Source organism: Chionomys nivalis, chromosome 17 (assembly GCF_950005125.1).
Source record: "Chionomys nivalis chromosome 17, mChiNiv1.1, whole genome shotgun sequence".
In the NCBI taxonomy this organism is placed as follows: Eukaryota; Metazoa; Chordata; class Mammalia; order Rodentia; family Cricetidae; genus Chionomys; species Chionomys nivalis.
Genome location: NC_080102.1, coordinates 16,643,257 through 16,659,467, shown reverse-complemented (window position 1 = coordinate 16,659,467; position 16,211 = coordinate 16,643,257). Strand labels below are relative to the sequence as shown.

General features: G+C 39.7%; 1 protein-coding gene across 1 annotated transcript in view; it reads left to right on the top strand.

Moving 5' to 3' along the window:
- The window catches only part of Mrpl13 (mitochondrial ribosomal protein L13), a 28,444-nt gene that overhangs the window by 6,475 nt on the left and 5,758 nt on the right, over nt 1-16,211 (top strand). Inside the window, exons 3-6 of the mRNA XM_057791825.1 lie at nt 1,831-1,924; nt 5,080-5,140; nt 7,887-7,973; nt 8,916-9,037. Coding sequence (XP_057647808.1) covers nt 1,831-1,924; nt 5,080-5,140; nt 7,887-7,973; nt 8,916-9,037 — 364 coding nt within the window. The remainder of the gene's footprint in view (nt 1-1,830; nt 1,925-5,079; nt 5,141-7,886; nt 7,974-8,915; nt 9,038-16,211) is intronic.

Here is a 16,211-nt window from a genome sequence, read left to right as displayed (position 1 = left end):
AATCTGTAGTTCCCTTAAACACAGGTACTTAGTTGTGGATCAGTTTTAATTTCAAGTTGTAGAAAGGTGATTTGATGTGGGAGTCTTCTGTTTTGTGTTGATTTCATTGGTTAAATAAAGAAACTGCCTTGGCCCTTTAATAGGACAGAAAATTAGGTAGGCGGAGTAAACAGAACAGAATTCTGGGAGAAAGAAAGCCGAGTCAGGCAGTCACCATGATTCTCCCACCCGACACAGACGCAGGTTAAGATCTTCCCTGGTAAGCCTCCTCGTCGTGCTACACACATTATTAGAAATAGGTTAAAGCAAGATGTGAGAGTTAGCCAATAAGAGGCTAAAACTAATGGGCCAAGCAGTGTTTTAAAGAATACAGTTTCCGTGTAATTATTTCTGGGCATAAGCTGGCCGGGCGGCAGGAAAGCAGCCCGCCACTCCATACTACAGTGATTTAAAGAGAAAGAGGTTTGACATAACTTACTATGTTTTCATCCTACTTATAGTGTTTTAATTAATGCCCAGCCTTTTTGATTTTGTAAATATTTTAAGTGACTGGATGTTTTGTACATATTTGAAGCTGAGCCTGACTCGGCAGCTTTGTGAGAGCATCAGCAAATCCTCTAACCGTGAACGACCTGAACTGCTGTAGCTGTGAAGTCTGAAGCCGGGGCCTTCTAGCTGCTGAGGACATTTTCACACCCTCCTCTTAGCTGAACTCCTGGCTCCCTGTCCATCTGCTTTAGTGGCTGGCACTTGGTCACTCTTAGGAGGTTTTGATACAGTCAGACTTCCCTTCAAGCCGAGGGCTTTCCAGTTCCTCTCTTTAGCCTCTTACCCCTTTTGCCCTGGCAGTGCAAAGCACGGCCTTATTGCCTTTCTTTCACCCTCAGTCCTAAAACACAAACCTGTGGTCAAATTTGTTCTTTGGTTAGAATCTTTTCATGTGATTTGTGGAGTTTATAGTAGTACACTAATTTATGCTTATTATTTTTAGTGGCATTTTAAAATATGGTTCTCGAATCTTTTGAAGTGTGTTGTTTCTTCTAATAGAATGGTGATTTAATGTTCCAGATTAGCTGATTACTTTATGAGCAGTGGTTCACGTGGAAACGTGCGTGTTGACGTTTCTGTTTTCAGAACGACACAAACCTGAAGGTCTTTTTCATGAGGGAACTCATACCGTACATGTGTTTAGGTTTTCGAATCATCTGTTCTGTCCATATGTTTGCAGTTATTGCTGACAGTGCCGTTTTAGATTTAACTAGTTAAATGTGGTTGGAAAACACCTCGTGGCGGTAGTTAAAGCATAAAGCCACAGTGTTCTATTCTCTAAAATTGAAAAGAATAACAATCAGTTGTAATGTCTCACATTTGTTTCTAGTTTGCCTATTGGTAGAATACACTTTGTATTTTTATGTACATATTGTTTTCATTTTCTGTGCTATTTTTAAGGGAAAGCTTCTATCATCTGCTTAAAGGTAACATAATAGAAATGTTTAAACTAAAGCATTTTAGCCGGAGAGTTATCAGTGGGAGGAGCAAGAGGAACAAGAAGAGTTTCCTCTAAGGAATGTGTTGTCGTTATTGTCATCTTTTAAAGTTTTTCCTTTACTTTTCTACCAGTGTTGAGATTTTCCAAATGGCCTGCCAGCTCTTTCTGTGCTTACGTGGTCTATCAGATGAAACAAATGTGTTAACGGATTGTGGTGCTGCACTGTGATTTTTACTTTTGAATGTGGTGTTTGTACTGTGGTAACTAAATAATCAAGCCGTTTTTTAAGGCTTTGATGTTTTCATTCAGAGTCTTTCTGCCTTGTTTCTTTTGAAATCCAGGTGACTGTGGCGATCATGTTGTCATAATAAACACAAGACACATTGCGTTTTCTGGAAACAAATGGGAGCAGAAAGTGTACTCCTCACACACTGGGTAAGAAAACGTCGTTGTAAGGGACACAGTGCAGATGTGTGGCTTTAATAGTACTGTCACCCTCTCTTCCTGTAGTTCCTCTCTCTGTCTGCAGCGCCGTCTGCACAGGGAACTCTCCTAGCTCCCATCTTCCCTGTCAGTAAATGTACTCACTGGGTGTACGGAGGCTTCCCAAGGAGGACAGTTTCCTCCCATCTTTTTCTGTAAACTAAATTTTCTTTAAGGCCGTAAACAGTATTGTGGTTCATAACATTTACTGTCAGCCAAAACTCCTAAGTTTCTTCCCATGTCCTTGTTAAATTATGTCTCTTCTTTTTGTATGTTTTAGTTGTGTTAATCCAGTGCTAAGAGATGAGCTTTGTTCCAGTTTAGAGTTTATCTCTACCATTTTATTTTGACATCCTGATTTTGCTTTCTATATTGAGTTAATCCATAGTTCCTGGTGAAGGGGAAATTTACTTGATCTAACCTGTACTGTCATCGAAGTTATGGTTATAAATATTGGTCTTCCACTCTTTTTTTTATGTGTATGAATGTTTTACCTGCATGTGTGTACAGGGAGCACTTGGGTACAGTGCACACGGAGGCCAGAAGGGGTCGTCTGAACCTCTGGACCTGCACTCGACCACTGAGCCGCATCTGCAGCCCTGATCGTCCACTCTCCATCATAATCCCTCTTCCGTTTCTGACTGCACTTTCACCTTTGACATCATAGTCTGTTCTTTTCCTCTCTTGCCCAAGCACGTCTTAAATGCATAATTTATTTGGGGTTCTCTGAGACAGACGTTGATGAAGCCCAGGCCTGTCTTATGCTTCTGTGGCTGAATCTGGCCTTGAACTCCTGATCCTCCTGTCTCTGCCTCAAGTGCTGGGTGTATAGGAGTGTGCTGCCCAGCTTCCTTATCACTGTTTATGTGCTTTTAATCTGTTAGGAATATTAGTCTATTTTTAAATTTTTGTTTCTTACAAACTTATTGGTGTTCTTTACTGCTACTTAATTTTTATGACTTAATCTGGCTTTTCTTTTGAAATTCTTCTGACTTCTTTGCTGCGCACCACGCCCCCGTGTCTGCGCTCGGTGCGCTATTACCCAGTTCACGAGTTTTAGGCAAGGGGGCTGGAGGTTAAAATACACAAACACGGAGAGAGACACGGGTCATCCTTGAATTCCCCAAGAATTCCCCCTTTATTGTGTTCAGGGGCAGGTTATATAGAGATAGCCACGCCCCAGCCAAACCCACCAGAAACCACTCTCCTGCCATCAGGAACTCCTGAAGGTCTCGTGCTCAGAGCAGCTGTAGGCACTCAGATCAGGGGATTACAAGAAATTCAGGATCTGGGATCTCACTGCTCCCAACACTTCTTGTCTCAGAAAGTTCTTCCTCAACAAATAATTTATAAACATTGATTTCTCATTTTTTTTTCTAGTGTTGATACTTTGTCTAAATTCATTGAAATGTTTTAACATGACTGACCAAAAGTCATGTCATCACTCTTTTTAGGACAGGATCCTGCCTTATGTGCCTCTGCACCTCTCATGCACAGAAAAAGGAACACTTAGAAAGTGTATGTTGAGTTAATTTATATGAGGAACTCATGGCTGTCATATCGATGGTTTTCCCTGACTCCCTCCGGGGCATTTCAGTAAAGTAAGACACGCGGTTGCTTTTCACCTGTGAGAATCAGTTGCATATCACATTACTCAGGCCGTCCCCTGCTTGTTGGAATTCACATTAGCTTTCCAGGTCCTTCAGGAGAAAGTCCAAGTCCTGAAATATAGTGTAAGTGGTATTGTGGTTTAGAATTTGCCAGCCCAGTGGTAAAAATAGAAAGAAAATCTTTAGCATAGACATTACAAAGTAGTTTTCCATAGGAATAGACGTCTAGACGGGTGTTTCTTCTTCTAAAACTGAAATTCCATGAAACAAGTAGGTCGTAGCAGTTTGGAAATGGCCCATCTTTCTCAGCAGACATTTAATATATTTGTTTTAGGTTGCAGTCCTAATGTATGACTTACTCAATCATCTTAAAATGTTTTTGGAAATTCTTGAAAGTAACTTAAATTTGGGTAATCCTAAATTTTTCTCTTAGAATCCACTGGCTGTCCTCTTTTCCTCTTTTTGTGTCTTCTTTTTGTAAAAACTTTTAATTTTTTTCATTTAGGGCGATAAGCTCTCATAGCTATAAATTGTCAGTTTCTTACACTTTCAAAAATACGATTTTCTCTGTTGACTCAGAATTTTGTAAAATTAGGTGGGGCAATTAACAGTTTTTATTAGCTCCCATACAAATATAAACTAGTGTCTCGGCATTGTACTGGGAGCCACTGGCAGAGTCTGGTTTCCAGGTCCGGATCTAGTGCTGTGTTGATTCCAGTTTGTCCATTTAGGTCTGTTATTTGGTCTGAGCACTATGAAATAGGTAATTCATTACCTGGAGCCAACACATAACTCCTAATGAATTTACTGCCTATTTGAACAGGGTCATCGCCTGTGAACTTCCAGATTGTTGATACCCACCTGTAGTCTCAGTATTTGGGAAGCAGTAGATGAGGAGTTGAGCATCCTCCTCAGCTGTGTGAGGAGGTAGAGGCCAGCCTGAGCCATAAGGCCATGTCTCAATGTTAGAAGAGGGAGACTGAACTTGACTCCAGGACCAAGTGTTCTGCCAGTACCTTCCCAGGTTCTCAGTCCTAGATTATGCAGTTAGTTTAACTGGGCAGGGGCTGTAAATTACCCTGGCTCATCGCTATTTCTTTTTTTTAAATAAACAAATGGTAATCTAGATAGAATGAATAGGTAAGAAAATGAATAAATGACTAACAAAATTCATATGAAAATAATTATGCTAAGAAAATTTTTTGAGATAACTACCTGTGAAATAGTGATAGCCACTTAAGAGAATATTTTAAACAGCATAGCTTACTTACTTAATTTATTTTTAACGTGTGTGCATGCATGCTTACAAATACATGTATGCGTACACGTTTGGAGGTCAGAGCACAACTTATATGTGTGTCTGTATATACTTAATATGTACATATATGCATACTCATTTTTAATAAACAGTTTCCAGAAGCAAAATATAATTTGTTAGAATCATTTTACTGTTATGAAAGGATGATCAGCTTAAGAACATGTTTCTTCCTTTAACAGCTACCCAGGTGGATTTAGACAAGTAACAGCTGCACAGCTGCACCTGAAGGACCCAGTGGCGGTAAGCTTATTGTTTGTATTGGTCACCTGGGCATTACTGGTTCCTACTGTTTTTACCATGTCCCTTCTAATGTAGGCGCTATTCAGGGCAATACCTGCTTCATCGTATTACACAAAGTTTTACTAATGTCATGTTCACTATCATTCAGTTCTGTTTCCTAATTGCTATCATTAGTTACATCAACTCAAAGAATTTAGATACTTTGGTGTGGGGGGTCCTTCTGTATATGTGTTGCTTTTATTGGTTAATGAATAAAGAAGCTGCTTTTGGCTAATGAATAGTACTTTTTTATTTGGGGCACATCTGTCATTGTCTAGAATATGGTAAGCTCGCTGCAGATACCTTGGGAGAAAGTCAAAAGAATATTATGTTTGCTTAGTATATTTTAATCTTACCAACCTGTTTGTTTGCCTATTTATTGTCTGATTGAAGGGTTTGTTAATTACTAAAGTCTAAGTTATGGGTTTATTTATTTCTATATAGGTCTGTCAGTTGGGAGTTGTATATTTTGAAGATTTAGTGTTAGGTGAATATAGGTTTGGGATTAAAATCTTAAAGAATAAATAGATCAACATCAGTGTGTTTGGCCTTCTTTATCTCCAGTAATGCTTCTTAACTTGAGCTCTTGTTTTTTTTCCTACTTTGAATATAACTGTATCAGTCTCCTTTTGATTTGCATTTACCTGGGTTATAATTTTCTATAGTTTAAACTTTCTAACCCCTTCTAACATACACTATCCCTCCCAGTACTTCACGGAGGAGGAAAGATCCTAGAAGAAAAGCAGGGGAAAAATCAGATGCAGCTGTTACTTGTCTAAATCCACCTGGGTAGCTGTTAAAGGAAGAAACATGTTCTTAAGCTGATCATCCTTTTAAAAACAAATCAGAAAAAAAAAACACATACCCCAACAAAAAAAGCAACACAACAGAAGTCAAATGATATCAGAATAAATAACAAGAATATTGAATTGGAAGGGCTAAGAAAATATCAAAAAGTTGTGTATATTAGAAATTAAACCCAGAGTCCAGCTTGTGCTAGCAAGGCAACTATCCTATACCACTAAACTGCATCTGTAACCCAAAATTAATATATATCACTGTTAAATTATATAAAATAAGCACTGTTGTGAATGATGTTTATTAATAATGAATGTTAATGTTTAGTAATAATCTTTATTGATTATTATTATTTGAATGATATACTCAACAGAATTCTAAGCCAAATGTTTGTCCAACTACTGCTAAAACATTAGGTCTCCTTTCGCTGTTCTACAACTTATTTTTCCTTCTTGGCTGTCAGTAAACCTGGCCTTTGAGCTCTACCCTCAGAAAAAAACAGCCCTTTCCCCTTTGGTGACTGCTAGGTTTTTTCTTAAGTGCATTTGTAAGTGAACAAGGTATTACTCCAAAAATACTCCTTATTTTCCTAAAAAAAAAAGTTGGAGGCAGGTGGATAAATTGTCATGCTGTGACCACTGGTTTATACCACCTTGAGTTTTCCTTGATGAAATGTAGGAGAGGAGTGTTCTGTAATACTAAGACCTGGCAGCCATTACTGTCTGAATCATACATGCTGAGACATCACTTCTTAGGAAGTAGTTCTGCTCTGTTTGATAGCTGGTGTGGTTTTACAGTATCACAGCTCACTGTATTGTGTTCCATGTATTTGTTATGATCTATACAGAAAAGTAGTAAGGCTGGCTGGATGATGCTCTCTAACATAGCTGTTACAACAAATTGTAGTTTTAATGATAAGTATTTTAAAGTTGCAAAAGTTAGTTTGTTTCATTTGGGTATGTTAACTGTACACTAGGAGGCAATATAATCCAACTTTTTAATATTGGCACTTGTAAAAATTATTTTTTGACATATTTTTACTTTTCGAGTTCCCATGCAACAAATGGGTTTAATTATGGCAGTTTTATACACATATCTTTCTACTTTGTTCTAATTATAGTTTTGATGAACCAAAATTGAAACATAATATAAAATGTTTGATGAAGGCTTAAGAAATATCCATTTAAACCTATTTGCATTATTATCTCACTAGATCTTAATTTGTTAACATTTTACTTATTAACTGTTTTTCTGTGTATGAGTGTTTTACCTGCATGTTTGTGTGTGCAGTGTCCCCAGAGGCCTGTGTCATCCTAATAAGTTATGTAGAGAAGTGTGTTTTGGGTATGATTCCATATACTGTCTTAATGTTCCTGGGAGTAAAACCATTTAATTTGAAAGCCAGTACAGCAATTTGGTAGGTAGATGAAATTAGGCCAGTCTCTATCCACAGTCAGTTGTCCCTGCTGCTAGGTGAGGCTGATTGTAACCCTTGCTCCATAGCATCATAAATATATTGTTAAAATGTGACACACTGATGACTATATAACCAGGAAAATTCACTGTAAGAGTTGCTGCCAACTTGTGTCTTAAACAATGTAACCATACTCAGATTAGTTTATGAATTCAGTCTCACTGGTCTCCCTCCTAGAGGAAACAGGGTTCAGGTCCCACCTGTTCATACGTAAACTTGGAAATGATCTGTGTTAAAAATTAGCATATGCAAGGATTATGTTCTCCAAAACAATAAGCAGGTAACACCTCTAGAAAACAGTAATGTAGAAAGTAATGAAAGTTCCTCTCTGGTGTTCCCGTGTAATTTACTTCAGTCTATTTATTTACCGGTATTTGCTTTTAGTCCATCCTGAGTCTCATCTTCTATTAAGTCCTCAGTGTCTCTGTTTTTCAGATTGTGAAATTAGCTACCTATGGCATGCTGCCCAAAAACCTGCACAGAAGAACAATGATGCAGAGGTTGCATCTTTTTCCAGATGAGGTAAGCGAGCAGCGCTGAGAACAGTGCTCCTTAGTGCTCAAGGAAGCCTCATTTCCTGCTTTCCAACAATCGCCATAGGTTTATTGTCAGTTATTGCATCATCTCAGTGTCCAGCATATTTACTGAGTTTTGAAGTGAACACAAGGCATACACATATGAACACATGCACACATACTCAGTGGAAACTATTCCAGCGTTAAACCGTTACGTGACATGAAAATAAAAATCAGAAGATCTACAAGTTCTGTTTGCATGTCAATCACTTCTTTCTTACTAATGGGAACTACTATGAGTGCCTGGTGAAGTGGAGGTCCTCAATGGTAGTTTCAGCAACTGTGAAAAAATAATTCTCTTTCATCTTATGTGATAAATAGTAAGCTCTCTGTGAATCACAGATTAATAACTCTGGTTGCTCATTGTTGCCCATGACTCAACAAGGATGTTTTAAATTATGATTTGTACAGGCTTGGCCACTATCTGCATAACCAAACTAAATTCCGAGAAGGAAAAGTAAAGTTTACAAAGTAGTAGTACTGAACACAGCAACCTGGTACTTCCCTCAGTCAGGTGCAGTGTGAGCCTGAGCCAGGACAAGCAGACAAGAAGGGATAAGTTACGACTTTCAAAATCAAATTGTCAGGGCATCTCACATCTTTATCCAGCACTTGGGAGGCCGAGGTAGGATGGTCACAAGTTCAAAGCCAGCCTGGGCTATTAGAGTATTTTTATGGCCAACATGGGTAAAACCTTGTCCCAAGGAGAAAAGAAGGGAAGGACCTATTACAAAATGCATCATTGGTGCGTTGTACTTTTCAGGTCTTTATACAAAGTATTAAAAATATGGTGTTTTTCTCATTCCTTTTGCTAGTTTTTAATACTGTTGTTGTTTATTAATAGGAAATACATTTTAAGAATTCTAACTGCCAAATATGTTTAATGTAGGATATTCCAGAAGATATTCTTAAGAATTTAGTGGAAGAGCTTCCTCGGCCACGGAAAGTGCCTAAACGACTGGATGAGTACAGCCAAGAAGAGATAGAGGCTTTCCCAAGAGTGTGGGCTCCGTAAGTGTGCCTTCCTTTTGCCTCCCCGCTCCTGTGTTTCTCAAGCTGAACTTGGAAAAATAGTAAGATCCTTACAGGTGGTCAGAATAAACTTTTTATCCCCTTTGAAACTCAGCAGCTATTAACTACAAATAATCCAACAGAGAGGTTGGACCCAAAGGTCAGGTCGTTAGGCCTTGTGACCACGCTAAGAAAGAGCAAGGATGTTGTTGAATACTTCACTTGAGGTGACCTTATTAGAGTGAATATCTCTGTTAATGGTAAATCCACTGTCATTAACCTAAAGCAGTAAGTCTGATTTTCAGACTGTTTCATAAGACAAGAATGTCACCTAATATAAAGTCCATTGGCTCAGGAATTTTAGTTTTGATCCTAGAAGAAGAAAAATAAAAGGTTTTCCTCTCTTCCATACACATTTCCTGTATCTATGCCCGTAATGGCAAGCTATCTTCTAACTATCTCTAGGCTTCTTTGACTTGGAGATGCGACGCAGCGTGCACCTGCGCTTTCTCAGGCAGTGCCTCCTGTAGTCCTCAGCTGGCTTGGGCTCCTATGTAGGCTGTCATCCTGGGCTTTCCTTTTCACGCCTAGTGCGGTTGAGCTATGTGTGTGCTTGTCTGTTTAGTGTCTTGTTTGCTCACTGTTTTTACAAGAAGACTTGTCTTGCTTGGTACTAAGGCATAGTGCCCAGAGTACTGCTAAGTGAATTAATTAAGACTCTTGATCTTCTTCATTGGCATTTATAAATGAACTTCTAAAAAATGTTTAGGGAAAAATGAAACAATCTTGTTTTTTTTTTTTAGATTTTACAAACATTACTACCCATAATAATTTAATTTATATCTTTTATTATTTGTCATCCTATATTAATAGCAGTAAAAATAGGAAGAAAGGAAGTATTTACAGTACTTTTCATATAGTTACAGCTACTTATCCTCTGAGCAAACTAATAAGTTATTATACCCAATCGCCACTTTTTTATAAATTGGAAAATATAGACAGAGAAAGGTGTGGAATGGTCACTAAAATCACATGATTATCAGTGGTGGATTAGGGATTGAGCAGATGACCAGCTCCTAGGTCATTCTCTCAACTGCAGCACTGGTGTATGTGCCCATTGCCTTGTGCATCTGTGCCATGCCAAACTGTAAACATGCCAGCTACTACTGACTGCCTGTGGGTATACATTCTGAACAGTCCATACATCTGAGAAACCCCTACTCATGGAACTAGCACATGTCCTCCAGGGCTCAGTGAGTGTTTCTGAAAATGAAAAAAATGAATCTTTTCCTCAAAATTAATCTGGACAACTCCCATACTTAGGTTTGGATTTTGCCTCTATATGACCTAGGTCTTTACCCCTAAGTAAGTCTGTTTCCTCATCTGAACTTACATAGTACTGGCTTCTTGCTAACATAGCATTGTTATATAAAAGTATATGTAGAAAGAATCCCAGATACTCAGTTTTGACAAAGTTGCATTCTAAAAAATGAAACAATCTGTCCTATAAAGACCTATCAAGTTGCCTTCTGTAACAACCACCCATAAATGTAGATATTCCATGTCAGATAGTCTCACAGAATCAGAAGTAAGTTTATTGTCCTGACCAGAAGAATCATGGTAGCATTTTTAAACAGATCTACCATGCGTGTAATTTAACCAAATATGTCACAAAATACATTTTATGAACTTGAAGTTATAATATATTCTAAAGACTTTAACCAAAGAAGTGTGGTAATATACTAACATTCAAAACTAAGTCTATTTAATATTGTTAAATCAAACAATACTGGCCACACTGCTTATTATAACCTGAGTGTCTCCACTAAGTAAGTAGACTTAGAAAGGGCTTTCTGTGGTTATTTTTAAGGAGATTCTCAGTGGAACTTGGAGCCGCTTGGTTTAGTTTTGAGTTACTACTGTAGGGATGGGATGTTCCTGCCCTTTTACTCCATAGTCCCCTGTAGCAGGGATATTTATGCACTAGACGCCAGGCTTTTCTTTTTCTTTTCTTTTTTTTTTTTTAATTTCCGCCTCCCATTTCCCTCCCCCTCCCCCCACTCTTCTACCCCTCCCCCCACTCCTTTCCCCCTCCCTCTCCAGTCCAAAGAGCAGTCAGGGTTCCCTGCCCTGTGGGAAGTCCAAGGTCCTCCCCCCTCCATCCAGGTCTAGGAAGGTGAGCATCCAAACCGGCTAGGCTCCCACAAAGTCAGTACATGCAGTAGGATCAAAACCCAATGTCATTGTCCTTGGCTTCTCATCAGCCCTCATTGTCCGCCATGTTCAGGTAGTCCGGTTTTATCCCATGCTTTTTCAGTCCCAGTCCAGCTGGCCTTGGTGAGCTCCCAATAGATCAGCCCCATTGTCTCAGTGGGTGGGCGCACCCCTCGTGGTCCTGACTTCCTTGCTCATGTTCTCCCTCCTTCTGCTCCTCATTTCGACCTTGGGAGCTCATTCCGGTGCTCCAATGTGGGTCTCTGTCTCTATCTCCATCCATCGCCAGATGAAGGTTCTATGGTGATATGCAAGATATTCATCAGTATGGCTATAGGATAGGGCCATTTCAGGTTCCCTCTCCTCAGCTGCCCAAGGAACTAACTGGGGACATCTCCCTTGACACCTGGGAGCCCCTCTAGAGTCAAGTCTCTTGCCAACCCTAAGATGGCTCCCTTAATTAGGATATATATTTCCCTGCTCCCATATCCAGCCTTCCTTTATCCCAACCATCCCATTCCCCCAAGCTCACTTTTTTCTCCCCATTTCCCCTTACTGCCATCCCACCCCACCCCCAAGTTCCCAATTTTTGCCCGGCAATCTTGTCTACTTTCAATATCCAGGAGGATGACTATATGTTTTTCTTTGGGTTCACCTTCTTATTTAGCTTCTCTAGGATCACAAATCATAGGCTCAATGTCCTTTATTTATGGCTAGAAACCAATTATGAGTGAGTACATACCATGTTCATCTTTTTGGGTCTGGGTTACCTCACTCAGGATAGTGTTTTCTATTTCCATCCATTTGCATGCAAAATTCAAGATGTCATTGTTTTTTTACCGCTGAGTAGTACTCTAATATGTATATAGTCCACACTTTCTTCATCCATTCTTCCATTGAAGGGCATCTAGGTTGTTTCCAGGTTCTGGCTATTACAAATAATGCTTCTATGAACAGAGTTGAACAAATGCTTTTGTAATATGATAGGGCATCTCTTGGGTATATTCCCAAGAGTGGTATTGCTGGGTCCTGGGGTAGGTTGATTCCGAATTTCCTGAGAAACCGTCACACTGCTTTCCAAAGTGGTTGCACAAGTTAGCATTCCCACCAGCAATGGATGAGTGTACCCCTTACTCCACAACCTCTCCAGCAAAGGCTATCATTGGTGTTTTTGATTTTAGCCATTCTGACAGGTGTAAGATGGTATCTCAAAGTTGTTTTGATTTGCATTTCCCTGATCACTAAGGAGGTTGAGCATGACCTTAAGTGTCTTTTGGCCATTTGAACTTCTGTTGAGAATTCTCTGTTCAGTGCCCCATTTTTTTAATTGGGTTAATTAGCATTTTAAAGTCAAGTTTCTTGAGTTCTTTATATATTTTGGAGATCAGACCTTTGTCTGTTGCCACGTTACTAAAGGTGTTTATCAGCTGTAGGAGTTCTTTGGTGGCGTTTTTGGGGTCGCTTATGTACACTATCATATCATCTGCAAATAACGAAAGTTTAACTTCTTTCCAATTTAAAGTCCCTTGATCCCCTTATGTTGTCTTATTGCTATTGCTAAAACTTCAAGCACTACATTGAAGAGGTATGGAGAGAGTGGACAGCCTTGTTGTGTTCCTGATTTTAGCGGGATGGCTTTGAGTTTCTGTTTAATTTGATGTTAGCCGTTGGCTTGCTGTAAATAGCTTTTATTATATTTAGGTATGGCTCTTGTATCCCTATTCGCTCCAAGACCTTTATCATGATGTTGAATTTTATCAAATGCTTTTTCAGCATCTAATGAAATGATCATATGGGTTTTTTTTTCTTTCAGTTTATTTATATGATGGATTACATTGATAGATTTGCGTATGTTGAACCATCCCTGTATCTCTCGGATGAAGCCTACTTGATCATAATGGATAATTTTTCTAATGTGTTCTTGGATTCGATTTGCCAGTATTTTATTGAGAATTTTTGCGTCGATGTTCATGAGTGAGATAGGCCTGTAATTCTCTTTCTTGGTTGGGTCTTTGTGTGGTTTTGGTATCAGGGTAACTGTAGCTTCATAAAAGGAATTTGGCAATGACTCTTCTGTTTCTATATTGTGAAATATATTAAGGAGTATAGGTATTAGCTCTTCTTGGAAGTTCTGGTAGGATTCTGCATTGAAACCATCTGGTCCTGGGCTTTTTTTGGAAGGGGGGTTTTTGATAAGTTTCTAATTCTTCGCGACTAACAGGTCTATTTAGATTGTTCACCTGGTCTTGGTTTAACTTTGGTATATGGTACTTATCTAAAAAAATGTCCATTTCTTTTGCATTTTCCAGTTTTGTGGCATACAGCCTTTTGTAGTAAGATCTAACGATTCTCTGAATTTCCTCTGTGTCTGTGGTTATGCCCCCCTTTTCATTTCTGATCTTATTAATTTGCGTGTTCTCTCTGTCGTTTGATTAGTTTGGATAGGGGTTTGTCGATCTTGTTGATTTTCTCCAAGAACCAACTTTTTGTTTCATTGATTCTTTGGACTGTTTTCTCTGTTTCTGTTTTGTTGATTTCAGCCCTCAGTTTGATTATTTCCAGTCTTCAACTTCTCCTGGGTGAGTCTGCTTCTTTTTTTCCTAGAGCTTTCAGGTGTGCTGTTAAGTCTCCAATGTGTGCTTTCTCCATTTTCTTTATGTGGGCACTTAGTGCTATGAACTTTCCTCTTAGCACTGCTTTTATAGTGTCCCATAGGTTTGAGTATGTTGTCTCTTTATTTTCATTGAATTCAAGACTTTAATTTCTTTATTTCTTCCTTGATCCAGGTGTGGTTCAGTAGTTGACTGTTCAGTTTCCATGAGTTTGTAGGCTTTCTGGGGGTAGTATTGTTGAATTCTAACTTTAATCCATGGTGATCCGATAAGACACAGGTGGTTACTAATATTTTTTTGTAACTGTGGAAGTTTGCTTTGTTACTGAGTATGTGGTCAGTTTTCGAGAAGGTTCCATGAGCTGCGGAGAAGGTATATTCTTTCCTATTTGGGTGGAATGTTCTATAGATGTCTGTTAAGTCCATTTGATTCATTACCTCCATTAATTCTCTTATTTCTGTTAGGTTTCTGTCTGATTGACCTGTCCATTGGTGAGAGAGGAGTGTTGAAGTCTCCTACTATTAGTGTGTGTGTTTTGATGACTGCCTTGAGTTTTAACAATGTTTCTTTTACGTACGTGGGTGCTTTTATATTAGGGGCATAGATATTCAGGATTGAGATTTCATCCTGATGAATTGTTCCTGTTATGAGTAGAAAATGTCCCTCTCCATCTCTTCTAATTTTTAATCTAATTTTTAATTTGAAGTCAACTTTGTTAGAAATTAGTATAACCACACCTGCTTGTTTCTTAGGTCCATTTGCTTGATAAACCTTTTCCCAGCCCTTTACTCTGAGTAGATGTCTGTCTTTGTGGTTGAGGTGTGTTTCTTGTAAACAGCAGAATGTTGGATCCTGTTTTCGTATCCAATCTCTTAGCCTGTGCCTTTTTATAGGTGAGTTGAGTCCATTGATATTAATGACCTGTGGTTAACTCCAATCATTTTTTTTTTGGTAGTAGAGTTTGTGTGTTTCCCTTCTTCGAGTTGTGCTGGTGAAGTGTCACTAGACGTCTGAGTTATTGTGGGCATTGTTGGACTCCTTGGTTTGTGATTTTCTTTCTATTACTTTCTGTAAGGCTGGATTTGTGGCTACGTATTGTTTAAATTTGTTTTTATCCTGGGAAATTTCTTTTCTCTGTTTATAGTGAATGAAAGCTTGGCTGGGTATGGTAGTCTGGGCTTGCATCCATGGTCTTAGTTTCTGCAGTACATCTATCCAGGACCTTCTGCCTTTCATGGTTTCCATAGAGAAGTCAGGTATAAGTCTCATAGGTTGAGAATTCGCCACCCCAATTCCTTCAACTGTGGTGTCTAATCTGCTTTTTAAGACCTGGGAATGTTATGGTTTTCTGTCTCTTTAAGAGACAAGCCACGCCCACTCCCTCCCCCATCTGCTGAGGTAGGCTGATCTTTTCCATCTTCCTCTCAGAGAGGTAGCTTCGCTTCTGCCTCTTTCCCCACTTCTGTTTCCCCCCTTCTTTCTCTCCTCTCTCTGTCCCCCACTTCACCCTTCTTCCTCCATAACCCCCTGAATATTCAACCTCACCCTGCATGTCGTGTCTATCCATGTTTCTGTCTTCTGCTGCCCGCCATGTGTCTCCCTGCCTGGGATCAGCCATTGCTCAGGGACCAGCAGCCGTCTCTGCCTGGAGCCCGCTGCCTGCTGCCACATGGCCCACCACCACCGCTCAGGCCATAGCTCTGGGACTGGGTGCTCCCAGAACCCACTGCCACCATTTGGGACCTACAGCATTTCTGCTGCCTACTACTGCAGGGATCTTGCAGCATTTAAAAAAAAAAACACACAACTTGCAGGATGAGGTTGAATATTCAGGGGTTTATGGAGGAGGAAGGGTGAAGCGGGGGGAGAGAGAGAGAGGAGAAAGAGACAGAAGGGGGGAAGCAGAGAAGTGGGGAGAGAGGCAGAAGTGAAGCTGCCTCTCCAAGAGGAAGATGGAAAAGAGAGCGAGCTCATGCTGGAAGCTGACGATCAGCCTGCTTCAGCAGATGGGGGAGGGAGTGGGCATGGCTTGTCTCTTAAAGAGACAGAAAACCATAACAGAGCAGACCCGAGAAATTGCTGCTACCAAGAAAAAAAATGCTTTATTGTTTCCCAAGCTTTCTCAGCTTTCTGTGGATGCAGTTGTCCACGTTGGGCAGCCATTCTGTTGAAGGAGCTACAGGCTGCGTTCCTGCCACCCGGCTCCAAGCCGCCTGGCTAGCTTAAGCCCCGAAATAACAACACACAAGTGCATTTATTTTCTCTACGGTATCTTCGGTGTCTGAGATTCTTTCTTCTCTTGTATTCTTTTGGTAATACTTGTCTCTGTAGTTCCTGTTCGTTTACCC